The sequence below is a fragment of the Electrophorus electricus genome, chromosome 1 (genome assembly GCF_013358815.1).
Source record: "Electrophorus electricus isolate fEleEle1 chromosome 1, fEleEle1.pri, whole genome shotgun sequence".
Taxonomy (NCBI): Eukaryota; Metazoa; Chordata; class Actinopteri; order Gymnotiformes; family Gymnotidae; genus Electrophorus; species Electrophorus electricus.
In genome coordinates, this window is record NC_049535.1 from 26603483 (window position 1) to 26620921 (window position 17439).

A 17439-nucleotide genomic window follows, 5' to 3' on the forward strand; every position below is an offset into this window, starting at 1 on the left:
TCATTCATCATCTATTCTATGTGGGATCCAGATTACATGCTTATCAGTTTACATATAAAGAACAGCTCCAGGACCAGACTCTGGACACAGGTCCCATCATTGTGGGCCATCTCTGAATCTTCATACATTGTAGGCAACCTTCAGGTTCTTACTTGTTATGATGCAAGCCCAGGGGGAGGCAGGGTGTTTCTCTCCACCACTGAATTATTGAGATGGCTAGGTGGCTTATGGGTTCAGTTATCTTATTTCTGCCTACTACAGTTTTGTGTGTAATATTTTTCCTCTCTTGGTCTTCCTGGATGTGTCACTTCGATCTCCACTCCTCTGGAGAAGATGAAGAAAAAAAACAGGATGGAGAGACCCCTTTGAGAGAGAATGGCATGAGTAGGCGTGTATATATGTGTTTGATGGTGAGTATGTGTGTATTTTACAGAAATGTCTGAGATTTGAGTATTGTGAGTCGAGTCAAACCATGTCAGATGTAATGAGTGGTTTAAAGCTCAGATGGGGGTGTTCTAGCAGGTTTTGTGAGGCAAAATCCACCTGTAAGATATTCCAGCATGAGTTGTGAAGTAAGCACTTTCATAAAGAATTGCCTTTTATGTACAATTATTCCTTTCCCTTTTAGTACTTTTTTCTGTATTCCATTCTAAATAAATCAATCTGTTTGTGTATAAAATATTAATTTACTTTACCTTCATTTAGAATAAGGGAAACAGCAAATAAACAAATGCATACACTGTATAATCAGATCAGGCTGTCCCATTATGATCTATAGCACCTATGTCACATCATGCCTCTAAACGCTCTGCCTCCCCATGCATCTCCCTTGCCTTCTAAGTCAACAGTGTGCCACCCACTCCCCAGGAACAACCCTCAGCTACTCTGGAGCCATTGGTACAGAAACAGAACAGCTAGCAAGCCTACCCCACTGCCATAGCCCCACAGTCTGTGCCATTTCTGAAATGGCTTGTGCTCTTACTGAGCCCGTGGGTATATCCAAACTTGATAGGCTTTGCAGCATGCAGCATATCTCCTTCACAAGGAGGATGTGGTGCTGATGGAGCTTAGGGGTTTCCTCTCTTGCTGGGTCTTGCACCCTGCTCCTCTCCTCGGTATCAGGATGCCACAAGGTGGGGGAGTGGTGTCCCCCGACATGCATTTCACCAGGAGTCGCTGCTATAGGCGGAGGCTATGTGCTTGAAGACTGTACATACTGTAGATAAGAATACTGGGAAGGCCTTTACATGAGTACAGGACTAGACACACATCACACACCAGCACAAGTTTGGGTGTGTTTGTCAGTCTTACAGGAGATAAGGACGACAAAGCACTAAAAACCAGGCCAATTCGTGAACTGCATTCAAGGCCAAACACTATACATCTGCTAACATATCTACAACATTTGATTCATTGTCAGACAACAATACTGTACAATGGCAAGAAAATTCATATGAAGGGAAGAAAAAAGTGTCTTAACACAACTGAACCAGACATACATTTTATCACATTTCCACCAATTACACATGCTGAGACCATATTATTAATGAAGATTAATGCCCTAAATATCAACAGCAGTAAATAACTGCAGCAGTGCACAGAAAAGCTTTTTCTTATTTCATCAATACAAAAAAATTAAATTATGCCAAGAGTTGTCCTGATTAGTGTTTTACTGCCAGCAACCCCCACCGTGACATAATATTCACCTGCAACCAAAAAGGATCCAAACATATCACAAAAAACTGCACTAACACTGAGGTTGTGGGTTACCTCATTTGTAAACCTCAGTTAGTCTGTCATTTCTCTGATTAAGAGCAGATTGAGAGCTAAATACAGACTGGAGTTGCTTCATGCAGTTCAGGTGAACCATTTAGTGCTTAGCTAAGCTACATGCCATTTTTAGAACTGCTTGCTAAGAGCAGCCCCTTCCACCTGTTTCTCTAAGTGCAAAAAGCTTGGAGGCCCCAGCAGCCTCAGGGATGCCACAGGAGTCCTCCTGAGCCTTTACAGGATATCTGTCAACCCCCCCATGGCTAGCCACAACACCTAAGGTGAAAACATCACATGGCTAAAGACAAAAACAGATTATCTGGGAGTACTATTCTAAAGAGCTCCCCTGCCAACCACCTCCACAGCTTGTTCCAACAACTCATTCCTGCCATTCCCACAAGGACCTTAGGAGAACACCACTGAGCCCAAAGGCAGAGCTGTCATTGTTGCATGGTTTTCAGCCAGCATGCCCTCCACTGCTACTGATTTTAAAATGCTTAGTTACAGCAGCTAGATATGTAAGGCACAGGAGCCATTATTTACCTTGCTATTTAAAGTGTTATGTAGAAAGCTCATCTGCGTTAAAAATAGTTCAGGTTTTCTTACTTATACAGTTAGACTATTGGAGTTTATTTACTCATTGAACAAGAAAGGAATGCACTGCAAATATGCTGAATTGTGGAACACTGAATTCAACATAGACATAAGGTCCTAAAACAGATCCAAGTACAGTGGAACGGGAGCATAGGGCTAAGTCACAACTGTACAACTCAACTGCAATTACTGCAGTATGGTTCACAAGTTAAAACACAAATATATTCTATGTAGTTTTTCAGGTTCTTAGTATATTTTCATTAGGTCACCAAAAAAAAATAAATAAAAAATAAAAACTGCCTTTACAATACTCTATCACCAAAACTGGATTCTACACTGGTGTGCATGGTCTTTGGTAGTGCTCAATACACCTTTGACTCCTAGCATTAAAAGAAAAATATTTAGACAAGAGTATATTTTCAAGCATTTTAATACAAACTTAATAAACTCAGTCCCTCTTAACATGTAAGACACTGACTCCAAATACTTGTTATACCGTTTCTTTTTTATCAAGTATTGCACAATGTAGGTACAAAATTAATATACGATTACATTTTGTCCATAATATAGCAAAAATCTTTTAACTCTTAACAGAAAATACAACTCTTGTTTTTTTTTTTGTTTTTTTTTTTCAAAAAGCAAATATTCTTAAATCCCACCACTACGGAATATTCTGTACACAATCTTTAGAATAGGTGATGTTCTGAAAGATGGATTCATTTTACAATTTCAATAAAAAAAGAAATAACACAAAAGCTGCTGCAGCCATCACGGATCACTGGAGTAGTAAAAAGATATAAATGCAATACCATGTTGTAGAAACAATATATACTCTGATATTTTACAAACTCTGTACTAAATTAAATTATACAATTAGAAAAAAGACCAGGAAATTCCACTTAGATTTATGCCAATCCTCTGAAAATTGGCTGTCCAGCTATATCTTAAATACTGTAGGAGGCCATGACTTGTGTTTTAATTCCTCATAGAGATATCTTAAAGCAGTCAATAAAAATAAATTTTGTGCTTGGTTGGCAAATGAAAAGCAATATAATGTTGAGTTTAGGGAAGTAACCAAGCTTGGACATGTAGTACTGCAAGCTTCATCATTTAAAAAAAAAAAAAGAAAAAAGAAAAAAAAAGAAAATGGGGGGGAAAAAAAAGGGAAAAAAACCCCAAAAAACTCAAGGGGGCAAAGTAGTTCACCCTCGGGCTCATGCTCTTTGACTTGTACAATGGGACTGTACAGTTGACATGTGTAAGCTTCCTTTTTTTCCTCTTTTCTATTTTTTTTCATCTTTTTCAGAATTTTTGAAAATAAGCGCCCCTCCCACCCCCATCACATATCTCTGGTCATTTTAATAGCATCTTTGTTTCCTAGTTGGCCATTACTGGCTGGAATTGCTGGTTAGAATACTGCATGTTGCTCAAGCTGAAATTCAGGCCGTCCATCAAGGACTTCTCGTTCAGGCCCCCATAGGCGGCAAACACGTCAAAGGCATTACTGTACTGGAGAGGGCTGAGGCTGAGGGAGCTCTCCCCAGGGAACATTGCACTTGGGCTGCCCTGGCCCTGCAGGCTGGGGAACACAAACTCCTTGGCATTGGGGGACAGGGCCGACGTCTTCGGCTGCTGCCCAGTCAGGCCAAGGCCATAGAGAGAATGCATGGACGTGGAGATGGCTTTCTGCTTTAAGAGGTTGTTCACATTCAGGCCCAGATTGGTCGGCGAGCTCCGTGCTGCCTTGCCACTGCTCCGCCCACTGGTCTTCATCTTGGTGGAGCCAAACTTGGTGGCGGCAAAAGTGGCAGTGGTGAAGGTTAAAGGCTGGGTTGAGCGAGGCATGAAGCTAGGGCTGACACTGGCTGACTGGCCGAAGGGCGGGGATGGCGAGCTGGATGTGGGCGAGGGTCCCACAGGCTCAGTAATGGGCATGAAGACCTGGGCTTCAGGGTTAAAGCTGTTCTTGATCTCTTTATCCAATTCCAGCCCGTTCTCGTTGCTATCATCCACATAGAGCACTTTGACAGGTCCCTTTTCCCCAATCTGGTAAGACACCTCAAACGGGTCGATCCAGACGCTAAGGTCCCGAGGCAGGTTGTTGCGGACGTCTTCGATGTCCAACCCACTCTCTTTGGCTGCCTGCTCTACGACTGGGTCCACTTTCTCCCCAACATGTATGCAGCGGAACCCAGACCCTTTATATGGCTTGTCTGGGTACCAGTGTCCCTCGTATTTCTGTTTCAGCTGCCGCTCCAGCTCCTCGCCAAAAATGTTGACACGTCGCCGTGGCAGCTTATTGTACAAGTATGAAATTATAAAGTTGAGTGCCACTTGGATTTCAAGCTGCATAGCTGCTGAATTGCCCAAATACAAAATGTTAGTATTTCCGGAGGCTGGTCAAAATCTGGTATGCTATTACGTCGCCCACAGGACAAGGTTCAGCTGGAGCCAGGCAAAGGAACAAAGTGCTGGTTGCAGAGGAAATGTCTCCTTCCACAGATGAGTGATCCAGTTCCTTGAGCGAAGTAAATAGAAACATGTTAGACTAAAATCATAATTTCTCTAATCAAATACCTACCCAGATGGTCCTCAGATGTTTTGTTTAAAAACGCACATTTATTGCGGTATCTTAATGAAAGGACTAACAGAAGTGAAAACGGCTAATCGGAATTATAACACAGAAATTTTTTTTAATTTTTTTTCCCCATAAGACTTAACTGATAACAACGCTGTCGATTCCTTTAGGCACCAAGAATTCATTTCAAGCAATCGTTTGCATGCACCTTAGTATAGCCAAAAATAGTGCTACACGCTAAAGGTGAATGATTTCAAATCTCATTCGGCTGCAATGCTCTCTAGTGAATTTTCAGTATTTTTCATGATCCAAATTTAGAGCATAACCTGCTCTTAATCGTTCACAACAGTTTGCAATGGAGGGGGGAAAGGCAGTCCTATCGACGTAAGCCTGCGTGCAATATGCAGTTTGGCGTCAGAGGCAGGCAGCTTTGGGGCTCGCGGATCTGATCGTGTTACATAATAACCATGTTACACTAGACCCTATGCAACTGTAACCAGTCTTTCCGAGTGATCACCGCTGAATAAGATGCAATACAAAATATTTTTCGAAAAGACATGTTGAAGCCGTTAGAAACCTTAACTATGATATGAATGCTAGGTTAAAACGTTGAAAGTGACGTTTCAGTAGTGTCTATCCACAGCACTATATAGCCTATACACATTACCATGCATTGTGTATTTCACTGCAATTCTGACTACCTCTCTCCACCTACCGTGCTCTGGGATGGCTCTTTTATACACATATGCAAGATTGTTGCTCACATCCATTAGAAATAACTAAATAGGCTTTACATGTCATTCTTTGCAACTGCGAAGACAGGCCATCACCCAGCAGGCTAAACAGTTAAAGAGAACCATTGTCTTAACAAGAAAACTATCATCCGATTACAAATTTGAATGCGCACTTAATACATGCAGCCTGCAGAAGCTTCAGTACAATGATACTTATTACGCAAAAACTGCAGCAAGAGGTTTTAATGCAATAGGATTTTTTTTTTAACAAAAAGCAGTTAAATAACCTACCTATTCGACGGTTATATTGCTTAATATGAGTGAGGAATTCGGTAATTCGGTAACTAACTCTGGCAGGAAGCATGGGTTGTCAGATATCCTTGCGTGCTGTTCAGTTTTACTATAGTTAGCAACCCCTCCCAGATAACTGAACCCTCTGGACTACCACTGACGCAGTAAGTTGGCTGGATATTTAAGTTCTCTTAGTATCTTTGAATTACAGCTTTGGGCTGCATTTTGCACGATGACAGGTCAATCCCGCGTCGTCAAAAACAAAACAGGCTACAAAAGATGAGAGATTCGTAGGTAATATAAAAAGAACACATACTTACTTCTTTAAAAAGGACTCTCAGGAGTAGTTGAAGTACCGTTAACTAGTGCAAATAGAAAAATGTAGATATAAATATTTTCTTCACATTAAGTAATTTAACATAAAAAAGATATTCCAGTTTGTAGATGTCTGAAACGATTTTTTTCCCCTCCGTTTAACCTTCTTTTAAGTGTCGTTCCACCCCCACTACCTGGGTGTTTTTACAACTTCGTCTCCGGCTACTGTCATCCTCCTGTATTTATAGTTTTCCTCCGCCACGGACACGAGGTGGGCTGTGATGCGGTTTCAAAGGTCAAAACAATACGAACAATGTAATCAGATCTGTGATTGGTTCTACTCCAGACTTAAACCCACCCCATATTTGACGCTCCTTGCGTTCATTGGTGTATTCTGACCTCAATCAAAATGCACCCAGTTTGATTACATGGAGTTTCGCACGTTAAAAGGACTTTTACGTCAGACGTTACCTAGATCCACATAGTGGACCCAGCAGAAAGTTGCTTCTCTATACTCTACATTATGCTGTCCCGTTTTGCAAACCGTACTCTTTTACCTCTTTTAAATTAGCATTTAGCAGTATTCTGGTTTATAGCCTCACGTAGCGTACGATGATGATGATCTAATAAAAATGCGCATGAGAGGGCAATAAAAAAGACCATAATATAAATTCGAGGGTCTATTGGTAATGTGTAAGAGAGGTCATCATTTTATAACCAAAAACGCTGTATTGTTTTTGTCTTATCGATTTGGGCACATTTGAAACATAGACCAATGGAGTAAAAATTCCCCATAACCCAGTATTTTTTAGAGCAAACTGAGTTGCTTATTTAGCTACCTTCCCTTTTTGGAGAATGCCTAAGGGGAAATATATGTTGCTAGGAAATTGTAGCTGTATTGTTTTCTCTTTTCGTTTGTCAACCATATGAGCCTCTGCGGAGCGATACAGTAATGGTAGGGGTGGTGTCCAGTGGGGTTAGTGGCAGGAGGAAAACAATATGAAAGTTGATTGGTTAAAAAACAGGGCCGGAGCTTCTCGTGAATGGTGTAGGCCCAGGATAGCTAGGTGCTGACGTCATGGTCAAGACACTTTTAAACGCAAGAAAAACTTATCCTCGTCAACATATATGTTAAGAAACGTTAAAGTAAAAGCCCCTTCTAAGTTTAAATTGCTATTTTGTATATCCGGTTTATTGTTGCTACCCCAGTGGAAGCAATGGCAACCTCTAACGTAGGACAAGACTAGAGTGTGCATTTGACAAGTCACAGCATCTACTTTTGTGATGATGGTACTATGAAAGTGGTAATAATTTTGTGAACATGTAGAGTTATTATAGACCGTGCAAATTAGTACAGTGAAAACTCACCATATAACTGTAGAGTGATATTATTAACCAAATTATTATCATATTATTTTTAATATATAGTCTTGAGCTTATACTTATTTCCCTTTATACCTTGAATGACTGGTACATGTGGAGTTGGGGATGTGATTGGCTATGCATACAGTTGGCCGTGGCACAAGCAGAAACAGTTTAAGTTGCATGTTATATATACTGCAGTCCAAAGAATTCACAACATGTGTGTTTCTGGCCAGAGAACAGTGGTATTAAAGGTTCTCAGACTTCATATTTGTCTGTGCCAATCATTTTCCCAACACCTCAAGACTTAAATGGAAATATGCAATTGCAATCTGTGTTAGGTTGCTTGGCATCCTTTCTACAATTAGGAACTGATTAAATATGGGTGTTTTCAGGCTTAATTATAAGTGCATTTATTGTCTGTTCTAAATGACCTTTTGTTGATAATGTACAAGTTTTAACTGTATTTCCGAACTGTAACTTTGTTCTTTTTTGTGCTGAAATTATTAGATATCCGAGTTGCTTTAAGATCAGCAATGTTATAAGACAGTAAAACAGGGCTCTGTCTTATAGTAAATCCAATATCATACATTCCACACTTTGCAGTAAATTGTTCTTGCCAAGGGATGTGATCTTAAAGATCAGTAATCTCCAATTAATTCTCAAAGGGATATGGCTTTCTGCCAGGGCACAAAAGACTGCAGTCTAGAGAAAGAAGTATGAAGAGATGAAGATGTAGATACTAGTGTGTCCTAAACAACCTTCTTTGTTAACTTTGGTTTTCTAGACAATAGGATATGTTTAGTTTCTATCCTGGTCTTCCATGCATTTGCCTTAACAATAGAGATATCACTGTTATACAGGTTTATAGCAGTGCATACAGTGTTGGTCTGGGAACAGTGCATGGCTAAATCTAATGGCTGCCATATTTTTGACCCACTGCATCCAGCAGAGAGATCGCTAATTTCGAGGAAAAAACCAAAAGAGAGTGCTTTTCCCTGACTGGACAAGTCCCTGAGTGTTTAATATGAGGGTCACACACAAATACAACCACACACAAACAACCTCAACTGCCTCCACCCTTTCTTCCTCCCTCACTGACTCACTGTATCTGTCTCTCTCCCTGTCCCTTAACAAACAGGCTCAAGGCAGAGAGGGTTTGACATCACCTATGGCTATTACTTAACACAGACCACACAGGCTAGATCACACAATAGACAGATGCTCTCCTTTGATGTAAGCTCTACAGTAGAAGAGAATGTGTGTAAAATTCACAGTGAAGATCTTAGGGAGAAATCCATATGTGCTAGAACTTAAAAGGTTTTCAGCTCCATCGCAGTTTGGAAATTGCAATATGTTTTATTATTTGCAGGAAGAATTGCTTTCAAACTTTCAAGTCTTATTCATCAAAAACATTTCTTACATTTTCATCACTGCTCAATTGACCCAAGTTTTTAAATAGGCTTTAAGTCACCCTTAAGGAGCTGGCTAATGGGGATACACAGGCCTTTTTTGAAGGAGGTTGTAAACCAATGTTAATGTGCAGTCCCTTCCAGATAAAAACTGCTTCATGTGTCAGAACTTTACCTGCATGAAAGTAACCATGTGTTAGCCATGTGCTACTTTACTTGTGTATTACCTCCTTATTGTACATGAATGCTAGACCAAGATAAGGAAAACCATCATCATCATGAATGTGGAACTATACAATCATTTTCACTTGAAAGAAAAAAGAAACACAAGACTAATCATTAAGTTGTTTAGGCTATTTCAAGGATTTTGTTTCTCAGCTGGGCTATGTAAAAAGCTAGATCCATTCTACCACATGTCAGTAGGCACACACTTGTTCCATCCTTACTTTTAATTGCATGTTAACTGATTACTCATAACAATCCTCCCACCAACACACTTCATGTAAACACTGGAGTTATCACGAGCATTATCTGCTACACCATTAGCTCATTTTTGCAAAGCCCCTGAGTTGGAAACTACATTTTACATAATTCAGATGCACTGCATTTAATCCAGTCAATAGTTCCTAGCTGCAGAGAAGTGCCAGGGCTTGCTGAAAAGCACAGATGGCGTATGACCTAGTTTGCATCAACAACAATGAAAAATACCTTTTTATTGATCGCCTGCTCTCACTGGGGAAAGTGAGTGCTGATCATGAAGCACACCCTGCCCTCCTAATGAGGTTGCATTGTTTCCTCTGTTTTGATAGGAAAAATAGAAATGTGACCTCAGTCAATTTATGCATAGAAGAATGGGTAAAACCTCTAAACTTTGAAAGTAGTTTCAAATAGGCCCGGAAATGTGCATCATTTCAAGTACATGTAAGGCATAATTTAATTTAATTTGAGTATTTTTATATTTTCGTATTTGACCTGAGTGGAAAATAGATGCAATTTAAATCAAGATACTCTTGGGATTAATATTTTGTATTAGAATTCCTAAAACTGATTTATAAACTGGCCTACCTAAAATGTGCATTTTTATCATATATGCTATAGGACTAATGGTTATGATGCTTTTTTATTACCTCCTGCTCCTATACTTTAAGTGTTAAACGCTAATTACATGACCCCACATGAGGAGGTGCCATAAAACAGAATTAATTGGGTATTCAGTGGTGATAAAATGCAACAGATTCAATTATTTTATCCATCTTTCCATGCTTCGAGTCATCAGGATATCAGTTCCATGCTTGCCATAAAAGTAAGTTGATTGTTTTGTCCATTAACTAAGCAGATTTTAAAATTTTCTTGTAGCAAGGAGAAGGTTTTAAATCTCTTTATGTATTTTTTCTGTAATTCAATTACACTTTTTATGTATCTTATTAAATACTTTTTAGACAGCTGTATTTAATCATTTATTTTTGATTTGTTGAAGATTTGTTTTAGTAAATTTTATCTAGGTATATTTCCATGTATTTTTGCCCATTTTTGAATATGCTTATATCTTTATATATATTATTATTATATATCTAGCTCAAAGGTGAACTAAGTGACAGATTTTTTTCACTACACTAATGGTAATGGAAAAAATGCTAATATAACTGAACAGAAGTAGGTATAGAATGTTGAATAGTCATGAGGAATGAAGGCTCGTAGTAGTCCCTGAACTGGGAAAATGCCTTTCTGTTTCAATGAAGACATGAGGTCCTGCTCAAATACTGTGAGAAACCATGAGGTCAGCTATGTGACTGGAAGGCATTATACATCTGACAACTGTGACTGTGCACCAGGCACCCCGCCCAAACGACACACCCACTGCCACGCACACACACGCACACACACACACACACCTGCCTTACTCCCAATCACCTGATTACTGCTTGCACCTGTGCTTTGCCTCCATTGTTGTCCCCTTCTATTTAATGCCCACAGGAAGTCTCGTCCAGTCCCGTGTACTGCTCCTCGTTCCTGCGTGCTACAAACACCCCGAGTGTTACAGCTGCACTGCTGTCTCGCTATTCCTAGAGAACTACTGCCAGTGCTATTGTGTTTTTCCTGCTTGTTTCAGTGCTATATTGTTTGTGTTGCAAATAAAGAATAAAGACAATCCATTCCCACACTTGCGTCTCACTCATTCCCTGCTGATGTCATAACAACTAAAACATAAATATATTGCTTGCTATGCCATAAAACCCAAAACACTTCCTACTTGAAGCTAATACTTGAAGCTAATACTTGAAGCCATGGTCTAGCAGAAAACAGTTCCCTTACATAGAAGTGTGCTGTTCTTCAAAAGTTCTTTCATAATCAGAAAAATAATCTGAAAATAAAATGTGGTTGTTTGGTAACCTTCCTTTTTCCTTTGTATCCTCACATTAACATTGATACACATACAGCTACCAGTATGTGTTTTGCAGCATGTGACTCTGAATTCTAAAGGGAAGCCCTTTAATTGGATACTGGCACCAGTCGTTAGAAATGAAGTCTGTTTAGGTCTCCATTACCTGCTTAAATGCTGTTAAGGTATTCTGTCTCTAATGGTGCAGTCAGCCTTCATTAGGGAGCATTACTGTAACATGCTTTAGACACATAAACACCCACAGACAAATGTATATAAATACAATAACAACAAATAACCAATGACAATAGCAAGCATACCGAGAGCTTGTTGTAATATAAACTTTAGTCTGAATGCCTTTCCTGCTGATTCAAAGACTCTCTGTGGAGAAGTCAAAAGGAAAACATCATATCCCTTCTTATGACCCATACAAGCTTTCTCTTCACAAGCAGCCTTGCTATACAGCTGAGTGAATTAGAACAGCTGGTCAATATGTTAGAAATTTCTGTGCTGTCAACTAATCAGGGAGCCTTCTGAGCTATGAAGTGGGCTTTCCTCGAATGAAAAGCAAAACAAAACAAAAAATCTTCCTTACATGAAAGTTGTATTTGGTTTACTGGTAAAGCAGAGTGAGATAAGTGTGATAATGGAGCTTTAAAGAGTGTGTGTATGCGTGTGCACACAGAGGGGGTGGTACTGTGTACGTGGGCATGAAAAAATTTGAAAAATGTATCGACTGTTAATGGCCTGCCTAAGCGTTATCGGGCCCCAGAGACACTCTGTACTCTCACAGACATAGAGCGGCCAGTCCAGTGCAGTATTAAAACAATTCGGCATCAGTCACCAGCACATCAAGAGGGAGTACTTATTGACTGCCAGTGGGGAAGAGTCTTCATGTACTAAAAAATATTACATACCTTCCACCAGTGCAATCAGTGGAAACTCCTGTTCAAAAGATGACTTCAGAGGTTTACTTAAATATTACTTTAACATAAGGTTTATTTTGTCTGCTAATATCATAAACCTGCTTCGTCATACTCTATATGTTGCGAAAATTCTGAAAACTTGTATTACTGAAATTTCTTAGATCGTAGGATATAGCATGACACATTTTTGCTGTAGTACATGTGCTGCTGTTTAAATAAAATGAGTCAGTACTATGTTTCAGTCACTGTGACAGTTTGAATGCAGCATCCACATCTCGATTTACACTTCTTACTGCCACTACCTTTTTTTCTTTTCCTGAAAGTACTGATTTATGTTCTTACTTCTTGTAATTGAATTGACTTCTCACTATATTTGTGTTTACATATGATAATGTTCCCTCAGTCAGTGCTTTCATAGAATAGAACAGTGAGTACTGCAGGATTTTAAACAAAATGAGAGCTTTTTCACTGATCAGATGTAATAACAAAGATGATAAGGTAAAATGATAGTTAAGATAATGGATTCTTAATGGATGCTCATTTAACTTGGTTGAACCTACATAAAGTTTCTCTGGCGTTAAAAGTTTCTAGGAAGGGATGAACAGAATTAAAAGGAATAGATAATCCCCCAGAGAAGACTCTAGATGTGCTTTGGTACTGCCCTGACAAAAGGTGGTAGACTCCAGAGTCTGCTTTGAAGGGAACTACCACTACTGCTGCCACGGCACACTGAGACCCACTGAGAGGTGTGGAGGGTGTTAAAGTCCTGCTGGGGGGGGGGGGGGGGTGTCAGAGTGTGACGCCTTTGCCAGTGTTACAGAGGAAGTAAAACAGAAAACAGAGCATACCGAAGCCTCAGGCAGTTCCTCTGAGTTCCCTGAGGTGTTGTGATAGCAGATAGCTCTGGATGTGAAGGGGAAGAGAGGGTGTGAGGGGAGGAGAAGAGACTGAGGAAAGGGTGTGAGAGGAAGGGTGACAGCTGACTCTGGATCATCGGGCTTAGCCATAACACCATGGTATGGTCCTGCTGTGCTACCTGGAAGGAGACAAAGACCATAAAGAAATAATAGAGGTCCCACTCACCCCACTGATTTTAGATCAGCCTTAAAAAGTCTGGGAAATATTTATGCCACTATTCAAACTGGTGTTTGGTGTCCTGAGAACAGACAATGGTGATGAGACAAGGGAGAGCAGCATCTGAGGCACAGCTCATAGAGAGAGAGGCAGCAATATGTCAACAAGCAGGCACACATCTCGAGTGACACGTCATCTCAAAACATGAAAAATGAAGTGGGGATAAAGGGAATGAGCAATTAACACTAAAGGAGGGATAGAAAGGAAATGCGTCATGGCCCCTGTTGAGGCATAGAGCCCTGATGAATGAGAACTAGAATCACAGAAGACAACGGAGCCAGAAAGAGAGGAAGGAAGGGTCGTTTCATTCTGCACTGGAAGTTAAAACAAAGCTGCTCACTTTTAATGGTAGAAGAATAATTCATGGATACTTAATGCATCTGAAAGTTCAAACATCCACCTCATTCATAATGCAGCTGTCAAGCTCAGCCTGAATCTCTAAAACTGGGACCAGACATAAAATAACAGCCCAATGCTAAACTTAAAATGGTTTTTAAGAGGAGAATTCCCACTGGCAGTACAACCTCAATCCAAAACTGTAATGGGATAAATTTAATGTAATGGGGTGCATGAGAGCTGCATTAGTGCACTATTAGTGGAATTATCTACTCCGCATATAATAAGAATAGATGAATAGATGCAATGATAGTACAATGATGTCAAAACATTCAATAAATCACATAAATAAAAGTTACCTTCTCTAAAATGTTGCCTGGTTTCAATGGTTTACATTTCTAATGACAAAACAGAAACAAAGATCTGACACATGGCAAAATCTTCACTGTTAGTTCTTTTGTGACCAGCTGGACATAAACTGTCTCTGTTGGTGGTAACTCAACACTGAGGATTTTGCTGTGCATTTCTGTTGATTATTGACAGATCTTATCATTCCATGTCAGTTACATTTCTCAACAACATTGATTACAACACCTATGAACTGACAAATGGTATGTGTTTGAATTTGTTGAAGGGCTAAAGGGAAAATAACAAAATTTGCCATAGTATAATTTGCATAGTCACAACACAATATGAACATGCATTTAATGTGCTTTAAATAAGCATTTTAAAGCACATTCCCACATACAAACTAATACTGTAGCAGACACCAACCACCCAAAAATATATTTGTTTGTCATTATAATGCTTGTTGGTTTTGCTATACTTTTTGATAGATTATATACAAGGATTTAGTACAGTATACTATTTATTTATAATAAAGTCATGTCATTTCACATACAACAGAGCATTTAAAAATTAAATTTTTACATGCTACAAATTATAGAAATGCTGGAAGTTGGTCAAGATCTACACTCTTGGACAAAGAAAATGGCAAAACCCAAAACTGCATAATATTAATGGTCTCAACAGCAAATAATTGGAATGTTTTGAACACACTCACATGTGTTCATTTGAAAACATGATTTCATGGATTTATCTTTGTGTACATGAAGATTGTAAGTGAATTTCCCTGTTTTCAGCTTTTTCCCCACAACTTTTCACTGCAGAAATGAGCATATATATATATATATATATATATATATATATATATATATATATATATATATATATTTATTGCGAGAGAGAGAGAGAGAGAGAGAGAGAGACACACACACAGAGAAGATTAATTATGCACCTATACTGTGAATAGTTATATTACTATAAGCAAATATCTCATGTTTCTTACCATTCCAACTCTTGAACACAACATACTTCAAGAATATCTTACTAAAAGAACACTGCATAAAAATCTTCCAAAAGTATTATCAAAGTATTACTTACCAGATGTAGTTATGAGACATATTTATGGCAAAGGAAGACTATGAGCTGTGGAAAAAAGTTCTATAATTGTCATCTTAATAAAAAATAAGATTAATTCTTATTCTGATGTTGTCACTTGTCCAGACAAGCAGAAAAACAAGAAATTGTGACTGCCAGTGGACAAAGGTTCTTTGTCTACATGTGTCTACCTGCTACAACATAGCTAATATTACATTTTCTTCTGCTAACATTACCTTGGGTTTATGTCCATTGTAGCTAAACTTACTGGACCAAACAAAATGAAATTAATCTATGATGTGTATAATGTATAATGTGTATTCAGTTACGTATTTATGAGACAAGATGGTAAATCATGAATGATGCGATCTTCTACTGAGCAGAACAAAAATTACAAAATGCAAAAGCAAGAAGCAGAGCAAACACATGCTTACCAACAATATCTGAGTTCTGGGGTGCATCCCACACAGATGTTTACACAAGGGATAGTATGAAGATGGCACAATGCCCAGTTTCTTTCTTTCTTTCTTTCTTTCTTTCTTTCTTTCTTTCTTTCTTTCTCTCTCTCTCACACACACACACACGCACACACGCGCACACACGCGCACACACACACGCACACGAATATACATATAATACAGTGATTGACATGCCTTCATTCCCATGTTTTTCCTAGGTCCGAAAGTTGACAGTGCACTTTGAATTAGGAAGCCCAAACACAGATAGGAATCTTAAGTCTTAAATGCTTATTACTATCATTAATACTAATACATGGAATCAAACTCATAGTGGTTCACTGAGATGTATTCCCTATTGCAGATACAAAAGCCTAGCACAGCTTAGGTTAAGGATGCTCTATGCCTATTCAAATCTTAATGCCACAGAACATATCACATTACAAGATTTCACTGTTGAGTGTTTTAATTGGCATGGCTACTTGAACCATGAACCATGCTTCACCTACTGAGTCTGCTCTCTGAACTCCTTAAGGTTCTTCCAGTCAGAAGAACCATAACAACACAGTCATTATAGTAATACATCCTTAATGAAGCTTGAGGCTTCATTGTGAGATTTGAATCCCTTCATTATACACCAAGAAAACTGATTTCAGGGACCTGAAGGCTTTGGCATCCCTGCACTATCCCTGCTCTATCACCCCGAATAAGGCATCTGCCATGTTTGTGATAAAAATAGGTTAAAAACACATCTGACAAATATTTTTACCTTTGAATTTGGGTTTTAAGAATTTTTAGTGCCAGGTAGATCCATTCTTTATTGGTTCTTTTCAGAACCTGTGTGAATTCTTCCAACACCAAAAAGAAAGCCTGCATAAACAAGCTGAAGGACTGCAGTGGTTTTTAGGGAGTGGGTGCAGAGCTGATCATTATTTATTGCATGTCAGTTACTCAGCTCCAACTGTGACCTATGTTTGCATTTGCACTTCTGTCTTCCTTTATTATGAAGGCAGTGCATTAGATAAGTAATCAAATCAAAGGTGAACCACCCAAACTGCAAAGACTGGGTTGAAAACATCTGTTACATTATGACTCTGCTTCCCTTCCCCATCTATGTTATGTCATGACTCTGCTTCAAAACATAGCCGTTCTGCAGAATTTCTCTTTAGTACTATGAGGCAAAAACAAAACAAAAAAATTCTGTTGAACTGATTTTCTTATCTGGGCCTTGTTTGTAATGAATAATTTTAGCAGTTATTAGCCACAGCCAACACAAACAAACAGTATGCTCAGTCCTCCACACCTGGCACCAAGAGAACTGGGACGAAAATCTTAACAGTGGAATGATGTTAAATTGCTCTGAGCTGTTGTAACTTGGGTGCACACCCAATTATCAACCAACCAGTTTCTAGCCACCTTTTGTAAGTGTCAGCTGAACAGAAAATGAGATAGGCTTGTTAATAACCTTTTTCATTTTCCTCTCAAATTCCACCCTAGATTCCATGCAACAATATATATATATATATATAAAACTGAGCAGCTGTTTTCCAGATTGTGAGATTCTTGTGCGTCAAGTCACTTATGTGAAGCCTTAGTGGACTCTTCAAATATGAGTCACCCAGTCACCCAGGTGGGCTTCTAGGAGAGGAAATGGCCATATCACTCACTACACTATAACGGCATGGAAAAATGATGAGGGCTGTGCTGTACCT

The 17439-nt window shown here is 39.1% G+C and overlaps 1 protein-coding gene across 2 annotated transcripts; it reads right to left on the bottom strand.

The window, feature by feature from the left end:
* Positions 1 to 2776: 2776 nt before the first annotated feature.
* tob1a (transducer of ERBB2, 1a) lies at positions 2777 to 6521 on the bottom strand. 2 transcript variants are annotated; one of them, XM_027003394.2, is made up of 2 exons: positions 6288 to 6521; positions 2777 to 4882 (listed from the first exon to the last, which is right to left on the bottom strand). In XM_027003394.2, exon 2 carries the CDS (start codon positions 4714 to 4716, stop codon positions 3742 to 3744), a length of 975 nt encoding a protein of 324 aa, XP_026859195.1. In that variant the 5' UTR covers positions 4717 to 4882; positions 6288 to 6521; the 3' UTR covers positions 2777 to 3741. The 2 variants fall into 2 exon arrangements, with proteins under 2 accessions (XP_026859195.1, XP_026859196.1); XM_027003395.2 differs by lacking the exon at positions 6288 to 6521 and adding an exon at positions 5968 to 6231.
* Between the last annotated feature and the right edge of the window lie 10918 nt (positions 6522 to 17439).